The sequence below is a fragment of the Prionailurus viverrinus genome, chromosome B4 (assembly GCF_022837055.1).
Source record: "Prionailurus viverrinus isolate Anna chromosome B4, UM_Priviv_1.0, whole genome shotgun sequence".
Taxonomy (NCBI): Eukaryota; Metazoa; Chordata; class Mammalia; order Carnivora; family Felidae; genus Prionailurus; species Prionailurus viverrinus.
In genome coordinates this window covers 76,219,682-76,235,678 of record NC_062567.1, presented here as the reverse complement: position 1 = coordinate 76,235,678, position 15,997 = coordinate 76,219,682, and the positions used below count along the sequence as shown (strand labels likewise).

Below are 15,997 nucleotides of genomic sequence, written 5' to 3'. Positions count from 1 at the left end.
TGGAATGACACACTCTACTTCCCTTGTCATTCGATCTGTGTCAGACAGTCGAGGTGAGGGGGTGAGGGCGATGGGAGAGAGCGACCCTCCCCCGCCGTGGAAAGGGCCATGCATGAACCCTTTGCGTCCACCATCATAAATCCTGCATAAATCCTGCCCTCTTTTGTATCCCCTCCACCCCCCCGGAGATTGAGCTAGTCCCAGATTATAAGGACTTGACGGTAGACAAACCACATCAGCCCTTTGGAGCATAATGCCACCTTTTTGCCACAGTGAGGGATTGGCATCATGCACAAGAACTGTCTTTAATTCTGGGTCCCATTTTCAAGTCACTCTTATCCTAAGTGGTTTAGTGACCAGAGTAGACATGGTTTCTATTTCCCTTCATAAAAACTGTAATTATTGACAAGTGTGTATTTTGTTTTATTTATTTTTTTACAATTTGAATATGGTTTATTTATTTATTTATTTATAATATGAAATGTATTGTCAAATTTGTTTCCATACCACACCCAGTGCTCATCCCAGCAAGTGCCTTCCTTAGTGCCCATCCCCCACTTTCCCCTCCCTCCCTCTCCCCATCAACCCTCAGTTTATTCTCAGTTTTTAAGAGTCTCTTGTGGTTTGGCTCCCTCCCTCTCTAACTTTTTTTTCCCCTTCCCCTCCCCCATGGTCTTCTGTTAAGTTTCTCAAGATCCACGTAAGAATGAAGACATATGGTATCTGTCTTTCTCTGTATGACTTCTTTCACTTAGCATCACACTCTCCAGTTCCATCCACGTTGCTACAAAAGGCCATATTTCATTCTCATTGCCGCATAATATTCCATTGTGTATATAAACCACAATTTCTTTATCTATTCATCAGTTGATGGACATTTAGGCTCTTCCCATAATTTGGCTCTTTTAAAAAATTTTTTAAAATGGTTTTATTTTTGAGGGAGCACCCAAGCAGGGGAGGGACAGGGGGAAAGGGACAGAGGATCCAGAATGGGCTCTTTGCTGAGAGCAGAGCGTTTGATGTGGGGCTTGAACTCACAAACTGCGAGATCATGACCTGAGCTGAAGTCAGACGCTCAATTGACTGAGCCACCCAGATGCCAAGAGAAAGAGAGAGAGAGAGAGAGAGAGAGAGAGAGAATCTTAAGCAGCCTCCATGCTCAGCACAGAATCCAACACTGGGCTTGATCTCAAGACCCTGGGATCATGACCAGGGCTGAAATCAAGTCAGATGCTCAACTGACTGAGCCACCCAAGACGCCCTTCTTGTCCCCTTTTTAAAATCAATTTCACTGAGGTATAATTTGCATATGATAACAATGCAGTCATTTTCAGAGTACATTTCAGTGAGTTTTGACTCACAGAGAGGTGTATCCCCGTGTAAATACAACCACAATCAAAATATAGGACATCTTCCAAAATTTTCTCCCACGCCACTTTGCTGTCAATCATCCTCCAGCCCTCAGGCCCAGGCTGGGGCTTGCTTTCTGTCACTACAGGTTACTTTGCCTTTTCTAGAATTTCTTGTAAATTAAATCATACAGAATATATTCTCTCTGTGTCTAGCTTCTTTCCCTCATCATGACGTTTTGGAGACCCATCAGATACATGTTTACCCTAGGCTGTGGTTCACCTTTTCTTGCCCTTTCTCAGTGATGTGTTTCGAAGCTCCCTGCTGGCTCTCCAGCGCTCTGGTGGTGCTTCTCAGTCATCAGCATTTGCACCTGCCTCTAAAGACTGGCTGCTTGGCCCAGCCTCTTGGTCTAGATAAAAGTCTATACCTGGTCTGATGACAGGACGGGTGACTCTCTCTTATGGCTCCCCCAGCCCTTCACAAAGATGTGGAAATTTTCCTCCTATAATAAGGTTGCTTATGTTTTAGGGATTAGTACATCAGAGTTCAAGCAAACTGGAACTTAAAAAAAATACAGGTGCCTGGGCCACATTACCTAAGATTCTGATTCAGGAGATCAAGAGTGAGGCCTGAGGATCTGGATTCTTAAAAGCTGCCCAGTGATCCTGATGTGCAGTCAGCCCCAAGGCCACTGCCCACAGAGTGAAGCCTTGATTCTGGAGCATAGCACAAAGACACCATCATAATCAGTTTCAACCTTCCATATCACCTGTCCCCCCTTCCATGTCCTCTATTCTGCAAGAATGTGGGGTCTCTCACTAACCCTCCCCACTCACCTGTATCTGAAATGTTTTCCTGTCTATTGGGGATGCTTTTCTCTTTTTGTCCATCAACCAGGCCCATTCCTACTCATCCCTCAATACCCCACTCAAAATTGCCTCCTCTATGATGCCTTCCATAGCCTTTCTTCCTCTTATGCCTATAGTACCACTGTCCAAAACACTGATCCCAATGTGATATAAGGAGTTGTTTACATGACTGGCTCCTCCTTCAATACAACTGTGAGTTTCTCCAGACCTTGGACCTCGTCTTGTGCAGAATCGTGTTCCTATTGGGTAGCCTGGTGCCTGGTGTAAGTAGGTGCTTGACGAACGACTGCTGAGAGAATGAATGGATGTTTGGAAAGATAATGGTATGGATGGTGGTCCTTGTACCCCTTGCTGGGAATGGAGTCCTGGGGAAAACAAGGGTTGGCTACCCCTGCCTGGGCTCTCTGAGCATTGTGCCTGACCCTCACTCCCGGCTCTGGTTTCCATGCCTCTTGGGAGAAAGCAGAGTCAGAGGGTAGGTTGGGACAGCATTTACCTTCTGACTGTTATCAGTCTTCAAACCTCATTCGTGCTTAATGCTTTGGTCGTTTTCATTTGGGGTTGCAGGTCGTTTGAGAGCATTTTGTCTGTGAGTCACGGGAGGGTGTGTGTCTCTGTGTGGCATGCTTGCCCATTTGTCTGTCAGTCCTGATAAGTGAAAGGATTTTAAAAAGTTGAAGACACTCCACAAATGTCAGATGCTATTAAGTGTTGGCGCGTATGCTTACGAGGCTGTGGCTTGGCACTTTTTGGAAACAAGAATGGCTCAAGTTGTACAAGGCTGGCTGGCTGGGTGCTGAGGGTATAGAGACCGCCCCAAGTATGGTCCTGCCCTCCACGGGCTTTCCCGCTGGTTGAGGGGAGGAAAGACATTCTCGTCTGACTTCCTTAGGGGCAATGGTGTCCCAGGAGCTGTAAGACAGGACACCATTGGGGCTGGGGTGCTTGCTGGTTTCTAAATTATGGGTCAGTTTGGGTGTAAAGAAAAGGGGAGGGGGGCTTGAAGCCAGAGGATTTTTCATGATCCCTGGTACAGAGGAGGAGCCAGTCAGAAGAGGTCAAGGTAGTACCCAGCACAGAAAGGTGTTCAGGAAGGGGTGGCTGGGGAGCAGATGAGGGGGAGGGCAGAGGAGCCTCACACTAGGGTCTCATTTAGAGGCGGGGCTACTAACTGTGAACCGCTTAGTGTCAGGGTGGTTCATGGCCCTGGCCTGCGGCCCATTGGCTTGCAAAACTGGGACTCTGATACTCACTGGAAAAAGGTAAGATGATATAGCACCCATCAACTACTCCCACTGCTGGGGAACTACTGCCAAGTGCCCTTGCTGGGGGCTTTGACAAGAGTAGGGTCCTGCTTGTACCTTGGCTGCTGGTTCTGCACTCTGTTTTCATTTGCCATTTCCCAAACTTGATCAAATCCGAGTCAGTTGCTCAGAGTCAGGGCCTGTTCCATGAGCTGAGCTCTGGGTAGGAACAGACAGAGAGCACTGTGTGGGGTCCCCACAGGAGGCCTTTGCCGGAAGCCCAAGTCTTGCCTGGCTGCCCCACAAACACGGGCTCCAGATTGGGACAGAACGGGATCGGAGGCTATTGGCACTTACTGTCTGTGGGCCCTCAGACAGGCAATTTAACTTCTGAGCCCCAGTTTTCCTCATCTGTGAAATGGAACTACTACGTGCCCTTCCCTACAGGGTTGCTGGGAGGGAGGGTAGAAGGGAAGAGGTCTGTGAGTGTCAATCACTGAGCCCGCCCCCTGGCCAGCACGCCGCGGCTTGCCTACCTGCCGCTATTATAGTCCCGCACAGACACAGACACAGACACAGAAACAGACACAGCGTGTCTGCTCTTTGGTTTATACAACACAGTATAGCACTTACCTCTCGTCCCAACTCCCAGCCGCTTCATAGGCGGAGCAGGAGTTTATCAGCTCTATTCTGATTGGCTAAATGGTAGCCCAGAGGGATCCGGAGCCTGGAAGCAGGGCTTCCTGTTTCTGTCCAGGGTGCTTTCCATGGCACTGCTCTGATGGCCTCCTGGGGTGGCAGCGTCTGGGCACTTTGAGGAGGCCACCCATCTGTCAAGGACCCTGTCCTTTAGGACAGCAGCTGCTGGCCTAAGACCTTTCCTGGGTTCTAGATGCAGCGAGGCCGGTCCCTCCCCAGTATGACTTGGCTCAGAGCTCACCTGGTGTTGAACAGTTCCCTATGGAGCAGGGTTCTCTCCAGTTGCCGACAACAGGATGACAGTTTGTCCTGGGCACCAAAACACAGTCCCTCACCTCCCCCACACCCGATCCAAGGCCTCCTGACTCAGTGCCCCCATCCTGACGCAGCCCCACACGCTTCTTTCTCCTCAACTCCTTCCAAGCTCCACTCACCACCGCTGTCCCCAACCCACATTATCTGCCATCTGCTGTGCTATGTGTTGCCAAGCTGGTCCTTAACCCTGAGCGCCTGAATCTGAGCTCCCTGTTTCCCAGAGAATCCAGGGCTCCCTGCAGCCAGGAGCGATTTCTCCTCTGCCTTCCTAACTCCCCCCAGTGACAGCCCGGCTTCCTCAGAGCAGAGGGGGCCTTGGTCATGGTACTCTCGTGAGAGGCCTAGCCATGGCCATGGAGAGGAGAGGCTACAGGGCCCCGAGTCTCTCAAGGAGCCCCTATGCCCTCCCCTCTGGGAAGGCCCAGCTGTGCTGGTAATAACACGCTCTGCTCCTCTTTCTAAGAGGCAGCCGAGGAGAACAGCTGGGTTTATAGTCTGCAGGTATGGGGGATTAGCAGTGGGCTTTGCCAGAAAGAAGGGATTTGGGATGGGCCCTCATGAGAGCCTCAAACTTCCACCCCAATTTCTTTGGAATTTGCTCTTTATGTTTAAAATGCAACCTGATTTCTCAGCATATTCAAACCGGGCCAGGTTGCTGGCAACCATCAAGGGGTGGAAGCCACTGAATTGTTCCAAAGTGTTTCCCTTGATAGCAAGGGTTGGAGAAAATGGTAGGCAGGGGGTGGGAAGACAGTGTGGCACATTTCCTCATTTGCTCCCAGGTCTCTTTCGAGGAAGGCAGGGGTCATGCTGGAAAGGCACCGTTCGGATTTGGGAGTCGAGACCAGCCTCACATGTCTGCGAAAACAGGGTGACTTTATATAAATATTGTTATAATGTCTTCTCCCCACAACTCCCAGCCGCAAACCCACCCTCCTTCCACTTTCCCCAGACTGACTCTGTCCTCAGCATCACAGATGTCAGCAGGCCGAGGCGGTGGATGGAATGCGGGGCTAGGACACTGGCGCCCTTTCTCTCATTTCCATACCTCCTTTGAACCCCTGACTTCAGTAGGTCCAAGGTGAGCCCCGCTCCCCTCCCCCCGCCCACTCAAGTCTGAAGCCCTGTATGTGCAGAAAAGGAAGCTGAGTACGAGGAGACTCAGGAGGTGGCCGTGTCCAGACAGCACCTGGGCTGTGAACTCTCAGTCTGTGCCCCGATTCAGACTCAATTGCGGTGTCTGGCTTTTTCAGATTAGCGAGAAGCTCTGGGCCAGAATCAGGGCCTTGAGGGCATGGGGCAGGTACGTAGGGGGGCGAGGGGGCAAGGAGGGCAGTCCCCGTCTGCGACATAAAGGGCTTCACGGGGAAGAGAGCCAGGGGCAGGGCACTGTGATCAGAGAGCAGGTGTGTGCGTGTGTGTGGTTTTGCGAGTCTATCTGCATGTATATGTTAGTGGGAATGCACGCTCTATGCAGGCTCTTTCCCCCCAGAGGACCTACGGTTTCGCTGCCAGCAGCAGAGGCACCAAGACTGGTCTCTGCTGCTGAAGGGAAGTAGGAGACAAGTGTTACAAAGACGACCTACATTCACACCGCACCCAAGTGACAGAGAACTTTTCTCATACATGATCCTCTCAACAACCTGAGGAAGAGGCATCCTTCGTCTTTCTTTCTTTCTTTCTTTCAACTTTAATGGAAATAACAAAAAGGAAATTGGTAGGTTCAATGGGGCTTCTGCAAAATTTATGGGTTTTAGGCAGTGCGTCCTGGAAAAGGAATTCAAGATGAGAGACAAGGATGTCACTGGCTGGTGGGAAATACAGATGACAGTGTCCCAACAACTTGGAACACTGCGTCTGAAGGTATCTGAAACTTTGTTTCTAATATGGAAGCAAGAACAATGTAAAGAATTTGAGGACAAAAATCTACTCCTCCAGGATGATGTGTTGGATGTAACTAGCCCTGTAGCATATACATCATGATGATAAATAAAAAGATACTTCAGGGGCGCCTGGGTGGCTCAGTCCGTTAGGTGTCCGACTTCAGCTCAGGTCATGATCTCGTGGGTCTGGGAGTCAAGCCCCATGTGGGGCTCTGTGCTGACAGCTCAGAGCCTGGAACCTGCTTCGGATTCTGCGTCTCCTTCTCTCTCTGCCCCTCCCCTGCTCTCTCTCTCTTTCTCTCTCTCTCTCAAAAATAAACATTAAAAAATTTTTTTAAAAAGATACTTCAGAAAACTCATGGTGGAAAAGAGCCTTCACTGGCATATGATCTAGCTCAAGTTAAGTAGCCACTGCCCAGCTGCAGAACGGTGGTGATTTTTATAGTTCTCATTCTTCTTAAATTTTCCTGGGGAGGAAACCCAACCTTCCCAGATGGGGAAGGTGGTGTCTCTCACGTGAGCCAGGGGGAGGAGGCCTTGGGAATCCTAACGTGAGCCTGGAAGAGGAAAGTCTGGTGGTCTCTTGGGTCTGGACGAGGTGGTCTACACCCACCTCCTGGCTGGATTGGCCCTCCTCCAGCTTTCCCTTCCCAACGGGCCCCTCTCCGTGCCTGCTCCCTTCCCTCTCATGAGCCTTGAGGGTCTTGAGCCTCTCATGGTCTTGAGGGTCTTGACTGTCCAGCATAAGCCCTGGCAACAAGCTTGGTGCTCTGCAAATGTTTGTTGAATGGCCAATTGATATTTATTCTACATGTGTGTACAGTTGGCCTAGAACTTTTAACCAGTGGTTCAATTTAAATGCAGCTGAGCCCTACATTTAACCAGGTTTGTCAGACGAGGCTGACTCTAGGTGTGTCTGGACCCTGTTCCTGGGACACGGGCTGCCTGAAAGCCAGTTCCCTATGGCTTTTGCCATTTCCCACATTAGTGCAGTGTACCTGGCGGTCCTGCAAACCTCTTCCTGGGGACTCTATCTACTCTTGGATGTTGGGATCTCCTGCTATTTGTTGACTACTAAATGACTGAGGAACGAATGACTGAGGAATGAATGAATGATATAGCGGGAAGATCATCAAGCCTAAGTATCAGGAAACGTCACTTGTGTTTTGTTACTGACTTGCTGTGTGTCCTTGGTCATCTCTGGGCTTCGGCTTTCTTACCTGTGCAGTAGGGCTCTGCCTCCCCTGCATTACCCCAATGCTGCTGTCCACACGGGTTTAGGACTAAACTGTTGCAGAGTTACAGAATGCAGCCCTGCAGGAGAGAGGAGGAGACCCCTGGGACTTTGGGGAAGCCATGGGCCGCCATGATTGGAACTGGCCCTAGACAGCTCCCTGGGGCTCTTCCCATTGGGCTACAGGTGTGGTTCCTGGAGCAGCAGAACAAGGTCCTCGAGACCAAGTGGACCCTCCTTCAGGAGCAGGGCTCCAGTTCTAATAGCAACGACAACAACCTTGAGCCTTTTTTTGAGAACTAGATCAGTAGCCTCAAGGCCTTCCTGGATGGGCTGCACACAGAGAAGGACAAGCTGGAGGGCGAGCTGAGGAGCAGGGAGGAGACGGTGGAAGACTTCAAGAAGAGGTGTGCACTGCCCCGTCCCTGGGTGAGGCGGGTGAGCTGGCAGGTGGCAGGGGTGCGTGGCAGGAGGCCTGGGCTCTGGCTTCGCTCTGTTCCAGCTAGCTGTAAGCTTGTAGAATTTACCCCATCCTCTCTGACTCTCAGTAGCCCAGTCTTTAAAGGAGTGGCTTATGGCTTGCTTGAGGCAGAAGTCCTTCTGAGAATTTAGTGAAAGGGTATACACACAGAATTCTGGGGAGTTCCAAGACACCCCGAAGCTAACAGACTCGGCTAACGTCCTCTGTCCTCCCTGGGCTAGACCGTCTTCAGGTTCTCCTCCGAATCGGAATTTTATTTCCCCTGTCAATAAGCTTCTCAGCAAATAGCAACTTGCTGTGCCTTGGCCAAGCCTCATTCTGCCACTTAGGAGCTCTGTGATCAGTCTCCTCACTGTAAAATGGAAAGAGTGGGAGCATTTACCCTATTGGTTGTAACGAGGATTCAATGAGTTAATACAAGCAGAATTCACTGGCACATTCTTAGCGACCCATTCTTGGGTTTCACTGATTTGTTATGTGTCTACTGGGAGCCCATGGGGCTACTATACTCACTATACGCTAGTTGGTACCACCCACCTCCCTCCCAAAAGCACCTGGCAGCTCAGCCATCTCCCTTTGGTCTTAGAAATGGTTTTCAAAAATCCAAAATTTTCCAGGAAGCCTTAGGAGATGAATCAAAATAGGACCCCCAAATAGGAACAAGCTTCTACTCCAGTGTCCAGTAATGACCACTGCCATTATTAAGTGGTACCTGGCACATAGCAGAGAGTCTGTTGAACGAACTCTCCCTTGAGTTCAGAAAGGCTGTGCATTGCAATGACACCTATCTTGAGTGAAACTGGCAGAAGCCCTGAGTCCATGTTACTTATGAGAAGGGCTCTGGGGCCATGGGGACGTCCCAGAGAAGGCAGATCAGACAGGGCCTCTTTTCTCACAGGTATGAAAAGGAGACCAACAAGCGCATGGCTGCAGAGAATGGCTTCGTGGTCTTGAAGAAGGTGAAGGGTCCCTCCCTGCCCCCACCTCCCACTAAGCAGAGTGGCTGGAAGATTGAGGGGAAGCATGAGTTTAGTCCTGCTAAGCTGAGGGTCTCCTTTAGGCTATGTGGGTGAGGGCTGGGGCCCGGGAGGGAGCCTGCTGAGCAGGGTGGGCAGGCAGGGGCAGGTTATAAAGGGCCTGCCAGACTTTGGTGATACCTCCCCCTGATGGGCACGTGGGGCTTATGAATCTCATTAGGTCTTGAGTTTTGATGAGAAAATGGACAAAGGGAGGCAACAGGGTTTTGTGTTTTCAGGAGCACATCCCCATAATCCATCTAAAGAGAAACTTTGAGGGTTGCACAGTCACAAACCCTCCTCTGCCCTGGGCCCATTGTGGTGGCCCCAGCCCTGCTCTCCTCCCCCCCCGCCCCCAGCCCCTTAGCTCCTTTGCTCCTCTGTGTTGGTTATGCACCAGCCCAGTCTGTCAGACAGTGGTTTAGTCCTGTGAGGACACACCTACCTCATTTCCCCTGAGAGGGAGCTCCTGGGGAGGGGGGAGGGGAGAGGTTCCTGTGGCCCCTTCCTCATGGCCCAGGACTGGGCCAACCCACAGGCTGGAGGGAACAGTGTTTGAACTGTCCCCCAGGATGTCGATGTTACCTACATGACCAAAGTGGAACTGGAGGCCAAAGTGGAGACTGTGACAGATGAGATCAACTTCCTGAAGGCCCTCTATGATGCCATGAGTGTGCTTTTCACGTGCAAGCCTCTGCCCCACCTGCCTTCCCCCTCCTGGAGAGGAAGGCACTCAGAGCTCACCATTAGGGGCTTGAGTCCTGTCTGTGCTTCTGACAAAAGTGATACCTTCCCACCTGGCCCTCAGTCAGTCTTGACCCTTCCAGAGCTGGTGGCTCCCCATCTTCTGCGGGGCCCTGGTGTGGATCTGCTCAGGAATGGGCATGTCTGCCTGGCTCTGCAGGAGCTCCGCAGACACCAGCGACACGTCTGTGGTCCTGTCCATGGACAACAACCGCTGCCTGGACCTGGACAGCATCATTGCTGAGGTCCGTGCACAGTATGAGGCGATTGCCCAGAGGAGTAAGGCAGAGGCCGAGGTGCTCTACCAGACCAAGGTGGGTGACACCAGCATGTAACTCTGGAGGATCTTGCTCTCCCATCAAGCTACATGAGCAGGCCATCCAGGAGGGCAGACCTTGCCTCTGAGTCATTCTTTTCTCTATCGCCAGCATAGCAGTCCCCTCACTGTCTCACTGGTCTGATCTCACCCACATGCATCTCCCTTCCTAACCGGAAAGCTCTGACTTTGCTCTAACTTGGTGCTTCTCAACAGGAGGGGAAGGCATGATTTTTCTCCCAGGAGATGTTTGACAGTGTCTGTAGAGACTTTTGGTTGTCACACCTGGGGTGGCGGTGGGGGTGCTACTGGAGTCTAGTGGGAAGAGGTCAGGGATCCTGCTACACATCCTATAATGCATGACCCCGCCTTCCAACAAGAAATTATGCTGCCCAAAATGTCAGTATTCCCAGGTCAGAAAATCCTTAATTCCTCTGGCTGCATTCCCTTTATTGCTGGAGACACTTCCATCACTCCTCCACCAATCAGGACCTTGTCATTGTGTGCTCTGATTCAATCACACTGAGGGGTTGAAGCCAGCATCTGGAAGAAGTGGGGAGACACAGAGGGGGGTGGAGCAAAGGGGCTACAGGCACAAGGAGTTCTGTCCCCCTCCTTCTGTTCCCAAATCTGAATGGGGCATCAGCTGGCCCATGTACGGCTGACTCTTCTGTCTTTTCTGCCCAAGGAGGGACAGTCTGCTGGTTAAGAAGATGGTTCTAGCATCTGCAATGTTGGCATTCAAATTCCGGCACTGTCACTTGATAGCTGGATGAGTTTAGTCATGGGACTTAAGCAGTCTGTGCTCAGTTTTCCCGTTCATAACATGGAGGTAACCTTGCCTTTCTCATCTGGTTGTTGTGAAGTATGACATCAAGCACAGGGCCTGGTGCAAACTGTCTGCTCCACAAACAGCAGCCGTTGTACTAGAAGACAGGTCCCTTGATGCAGGGGCGAGAGCACTCAGTTCCGCCAACTGGGTGACTCTGAGGTAGTCACATGTCTGTGTTTTGGTTTTCTTGTGTGTGATGTGAAGGGTTGGGTTAGGGGATCTGTAAGGCACCTGCTGGCTTTCTGAAAGGGTAACTCTTTCCTGGACACAGTTGGGGGAGCTGCAGACCATGACCGGCAGGCATGGAGATGACCTGAGGAACACCAAGAGCGAGATCTCTGAGCTCAACAGAATGATCCAGAAGCTGCGGGCCGAGATCGCGAGTGCCAAGAAGCAGGTGGGAAGAGGAGGAAGAGCTTGTGTCTGAGACTGTGGGCTTACGCTTGCCCCATAAATCTCAGGGCTCAGCACTTACCACAGTGAAATCATGTCCTGGACTCATGCATGCCAAGATTAACCAGGTGCAGCTCTGGGCTGGGTGCTGAGCAAAACTTGTCATGTGGGTCCAGGTCCTGTACCCCTGGAATCTGGTTGCTGATGTGGGTCAGAAATACTGAATACAGGCAAGGTTAGGGAGGTCGGGGAAAGAAGCTGACTGGGTGAAGAATGAATTGGGAGAGTAGCTCAGGAAAGTTTCTCTGATAATCCAGAAAGACTTCTTGGAGGCGGGAGGTCTTTGGAAGATGCTCAGTCTCTTACCATGAAAGGCGAGAAAGGCAGAGTCTGACTTCTTGTGAGCCGGGCTAGGTCCTTGAGGCCAGGTGTCACTAACTCCACTCCTTGATGTGCTAGGACCTAGACGAAGGCCCAGGTTTTAACCTCTGTGGGTGGTAGTTTCCTCATTTGCCCAGTGTGAGGTGACCCACATGCAGACACCAAGCATACAGTGCAGGCTCTCAGTGTATGTCACTTGAATCTAAATCGAACTCCTGCCTCCACCCCCCGAGAATGCCAACCTGCAGACGGCCATCGCTGATGCAGAGCAGGGCGGGGAGCTGGCCCTCAGGGACACCAATGCCAAGCTCCAAGACCTCAAGGCTGCCCTGCAGCAGGCCAAGGAGGACCTGGCCAGGCTGCTCTGGGAGTACCAGGAGCTGATGAATGTCAAGCTGGCCCTGGACATTGAGATTGCCACCTACCGGACCCTCCTGGAGGGTGAGGAGTGCAGGTTAGTGGGAATCCCTCTGGTTCCCAAAGAGGCAGTGACGCCCGGTGGCTTTCCTGCCTGAGCCAGCTGCCAGGTATCGGGTACCATCAGTGTGTGCATGTGCGCACTGCTGGAGGTGGTGATGCGCCCTTGGCGGGCCCAGCCTGCTCCTCTTCAGGGCTGCAAGATGCTGCCAGACCTCCAGAGAGCTGTGTTTTCTGTACAATAGTGACACCACCAGAACCTTACCTTGGGTAGACCTCCCACCCTTCTTGTCTCATGTCTTAGCTGTAAAACACGTGTCTGCAAAGAGGAGTCATAGGCATAAATATTATTTCTAGGCCATTTCTTTATCATTGGCTTAATTGTAGGTCTGAAGAGTCAGTTCCTGTAGCCTGACCCTTGGGTACAGGACCTTGGCCCATATGGATTCAAATAATATTTACTGAATAAAGAGAGGATGGGTAGGCCAGGGGATGTTCCTCTACTGTTACTCTGGGATGCTAGTAGGAAGGGCAATAATTAAAGTCCAACCTTACCCATCCAGAGTCCATCCTATTTCTTATTGCCAACGTCAATTGCTGTGGACCTAAGCAGGTGCATCTAGCAGAGGGAGTTGCCACACAGGTCACTAACACTGACCTCTGCTTTTCCCACAGGATGTCTGGCAAGTGCCAGAGTTCTGTTAGCATCAGTGAGTTACCCAGTGCTTTCTCTGGGAAGGGGCTCGATGGCTGAGATTAAGGTTTCTCAAATCGTGGGCCAGCGTTGGTGTGAGATCATCTCACCTGCAGGCTGGGAAAAGCTCTTGGGTGGTGGCCAGGGTAACCCAGGGGCTCTGAGTCCCTCCTTCCCCTGCCAGCCACCTGCCCTCACCACCCTGTGTGGAGTTTCAGTGGGTGGGACACCAGGGAAGGCTGGAGGGCAGAGGGGGTGGCCCCGGGGCTGTAGAATGCCCCATAGGCTCCCTGACCTCAAATGCTCTTTGCAGAGATGGTACACAACACCAGCAGCGGAGGCGACAGCGGTTGTGCCCAGGGAGGGGCCTCCCTGGAAGGCAGAGCTGGGGCCCACAGGGGCCTGGGCTCCGGAGGGGGCTCGGTGGTACGCGGGGGCTTCTCTAGTTCAGGGGGCTCATGTGCCATCAGTGGGGGTGGCAGCAACAGCTCCCGCCAGGTCTTGCAAAGTTCCTCCCAGAGCTGGCGGTCCCACCACAAGTTCTGAAGGGGGCGCCCCAGGTGTCTCAAGACCCCAGCCCCCTTCGTCTGCCCGCACACCCCAGTTCTGCGTGCTGTTCCACAACCCCGTGGGACCCTTTACCACTGCATCTCTGACCTGCGACCTGGAGTCCCACCTTCCCAGACGACTGGCATCTTAGCCCAAAATTTGCTGCCAAGGATGATTGGGTTGAAAAACCATCTATTGCCCCAAAGCCAGGCTGAGGGGCATGGCCCAGGAGCCGGGTTTTTTATCATCTCTGCCTCTCAGGTGCCCCCCTTCCAGCCCCACATCCCACTGGCTTGAGGGAAAGCCCCAGGCAGCGGACACACACACCTCTCCGTGCCTTGATTTCCCATGAGTGGTACTTGTCCATTTTTGGCTCCAAGAAAAGACCTCTGTGTCCTGTAGCTTCAATAAACTGCATTGTGGTTTGCACCTGGTGGTGGAATTTTCATTCTGGCTTCCATGGTCCCTGGTTCTTTTTTTTTTTGTTTAATGTTTATTTTTGAGAGAGAGACACACACAGAGTGCAAGCAGAAGAGGGGCAGGGAGAGAGGGAGACACTGAATCCTTAGCAGGCTCCAGGCTCTGAGCTGTCAGCACAGAGGTGGACTTGGGCTAGAACCCATGAACCATGAGATCATGACCTGAGTCGAAGTGGGGGGTCTAACCAACCGAGCCACCCACGCGCCCCCCCATGGTCCCTGATTCTAGTCTGCACACCCACCCATGGGTCATGGCAGACCCTTTCACAAGGAGACTTCCTCCTGAGCCTGGAGGGAGACAGGAAGCTCTAGTTTCCAGGCAGCAGAGGCCTTTTCAGCCATCAGACACTATGGATGACACACGGATCCACGTCCTTAACTGATAAGATTTTCAGCTCATAAAAATTTCATTACATTTGAAAAAAGTTATAGGTTAGATTTGCTTGCTTTTCAGTAATTCCAAGTATGTCTGAAATTGTCCACAAATTACAGCTAGTTGTAATTGAATGAGTTGTCGGTAGACAAATATTTTCAAAAGGCAATTATAAAATTTCAAATGTTTCATAGCAAAAACGAATGTGTTTGAGATGATGTGGGGTGAAGCCTTCGGATCTGAAGAGTTATGAGAACCGACAAGAACTTAGAATGGCCTCATGAGAGGTCACTGCCCTTCCCCACCTCAGACATCGCACTCGATCAAGGCAGATCCAGGGGTAGTTGGGTGGAACACAGGTTCAGTGCAGGGCCAGGGAGGACCCTCACCAACCGGGGACATAGAGGTGGGAGAAGCAAAAACAAAAGATGAACAAAGGTATGAGTCCATGCATGAATACCTTCTTTGTAAATCATGGTTCTCATTAGCATAAAGGACTGCCAAAGGATGTCAGATAAACAGAAAGAGAAGACACACCTTAGAGTGATCACAGAAACTCTTAGCTAAGTAAACACCCACCTGCCAGAGAGCCAAGTGCTCACCGGGCTAGAAAAACACAACACACAACTGCAGCTTTGACAGAGAACGTTCTCGCTCTAGAGTGAAAAGTTTACCCGGAATAGCCAGAATAGTCTGGAGAGAGGGAAGTCTGGGGACTGTCCCGTTGCAGCCGGTCCCCACAGGGGCTGCAGCCTCACCTCTCAAAAGCAAACCCACTGTTGGCCATACCTGGTGCCCCTCCATCCACCCCCCTCCGCTCCATCCCATCCCTGGTGGTGAATGCCTGGCGGTGGAGAGAATTGCCTTTAGCTTACTGGCTTGTTTCAAACTTACCAGGAAGTTGCCGTATTCCTTAAAGTAGGATGATTAAAGAAAAAACTTTCTGAGTCTTTCATATGGTTTACAAAATATCACAGGGCCATGTTTTCTGGCTCACAATGACATTCTGATTTGTTAAGGGAAGCGGGACGGAAAAAACAGTTTGGTTAATAGAAATCTGCACACATTGTGCAGCCATACGATCTTTGTTAAAACCGATGCTGTCTTGTGATTCGCCTGGCACTCTGCTAGCAGCTTTTTTTTTTTTTTAATCTGTATTTATTTTTGAGAGAGAGAAAGACAGCGAGCAGGGGAAGGGCAGAAAGAGAGGGAGACACAGAATCCGCAGCAGCTCCAGGCTCTGAGCTGTCAGCACAGAGCCCGATGCAGGGCTCGAACTCACAGACTGCAAGATCATGACCTGAGCTGAAGTCTGACGCTTAACCGACTGAGCCACCTAGGCGCCCCTCTGCTAGTGGCTTTTTATGAACGAGGTCATTTCATCTTCACAGAGGTGGGCAGTGTTATGGCCTCTACTTTACAGATGAGGCAACTGAGGCACAGAGAGATTAAGTGGTGGAGCCAGGATTCAAACTCCAGCAGCTGTTCCGAACCTGCCTCATAAAGCAGAACGTGATCCAGCACAGGCTTTGGCAGCAGGCTTCCCTGGTGTGGTGGGGGCCACTTGCAAGCGGCCAAACCATGGGCAAGCTGCTTGGGGCCCCCCCTCCTCTCCCCCACCCTGCCTGCTCCATGCTAAATCTCATCAATAAAACGAGGTTGCTCAGGTTGAATGATATCGTCTGTTTAAGCCCTGGCACATTGTGAGAGCCCAGTAAATGATCA

General features: G+C 51.4%; 1 protein-coding gene across 1 annotated transcript in view; it reads left to right on the top strand.

The window, feature by feature from the left end:
• The window catches only part of LOC125170611 (keratin, type II cytoskeletal 4-like), a 28,578-nt gene extending 15,161 nt beyond the window's left edge, over positions 1-13,417 (top strand). Inside the window, 8 exon segments of the mRNA XM_047867293.1 lie at positions 7,784-8,004; positions 8,977-9,037; positions 9,666-9,780; positions 10,010-10,152; positions 11,258-11,383; positions 11,994-12,214; positions 12,853-12,887; positions 13,185-13,417. Of these exon segments, the coding sequence (XP_047723249.1) occupies positions 7,784-8,004; positions 8,977-9,037; positions 9,666-9,780; positions 10,010-10,152; positions 11,258-11,383; positions 11,994-12,214; positions 12,853-12,887; positions 13,185-13,417 (1,155 nt within the window).
• Positions 13,418-15,997: the final 2,580 nt, after the last annotated feature.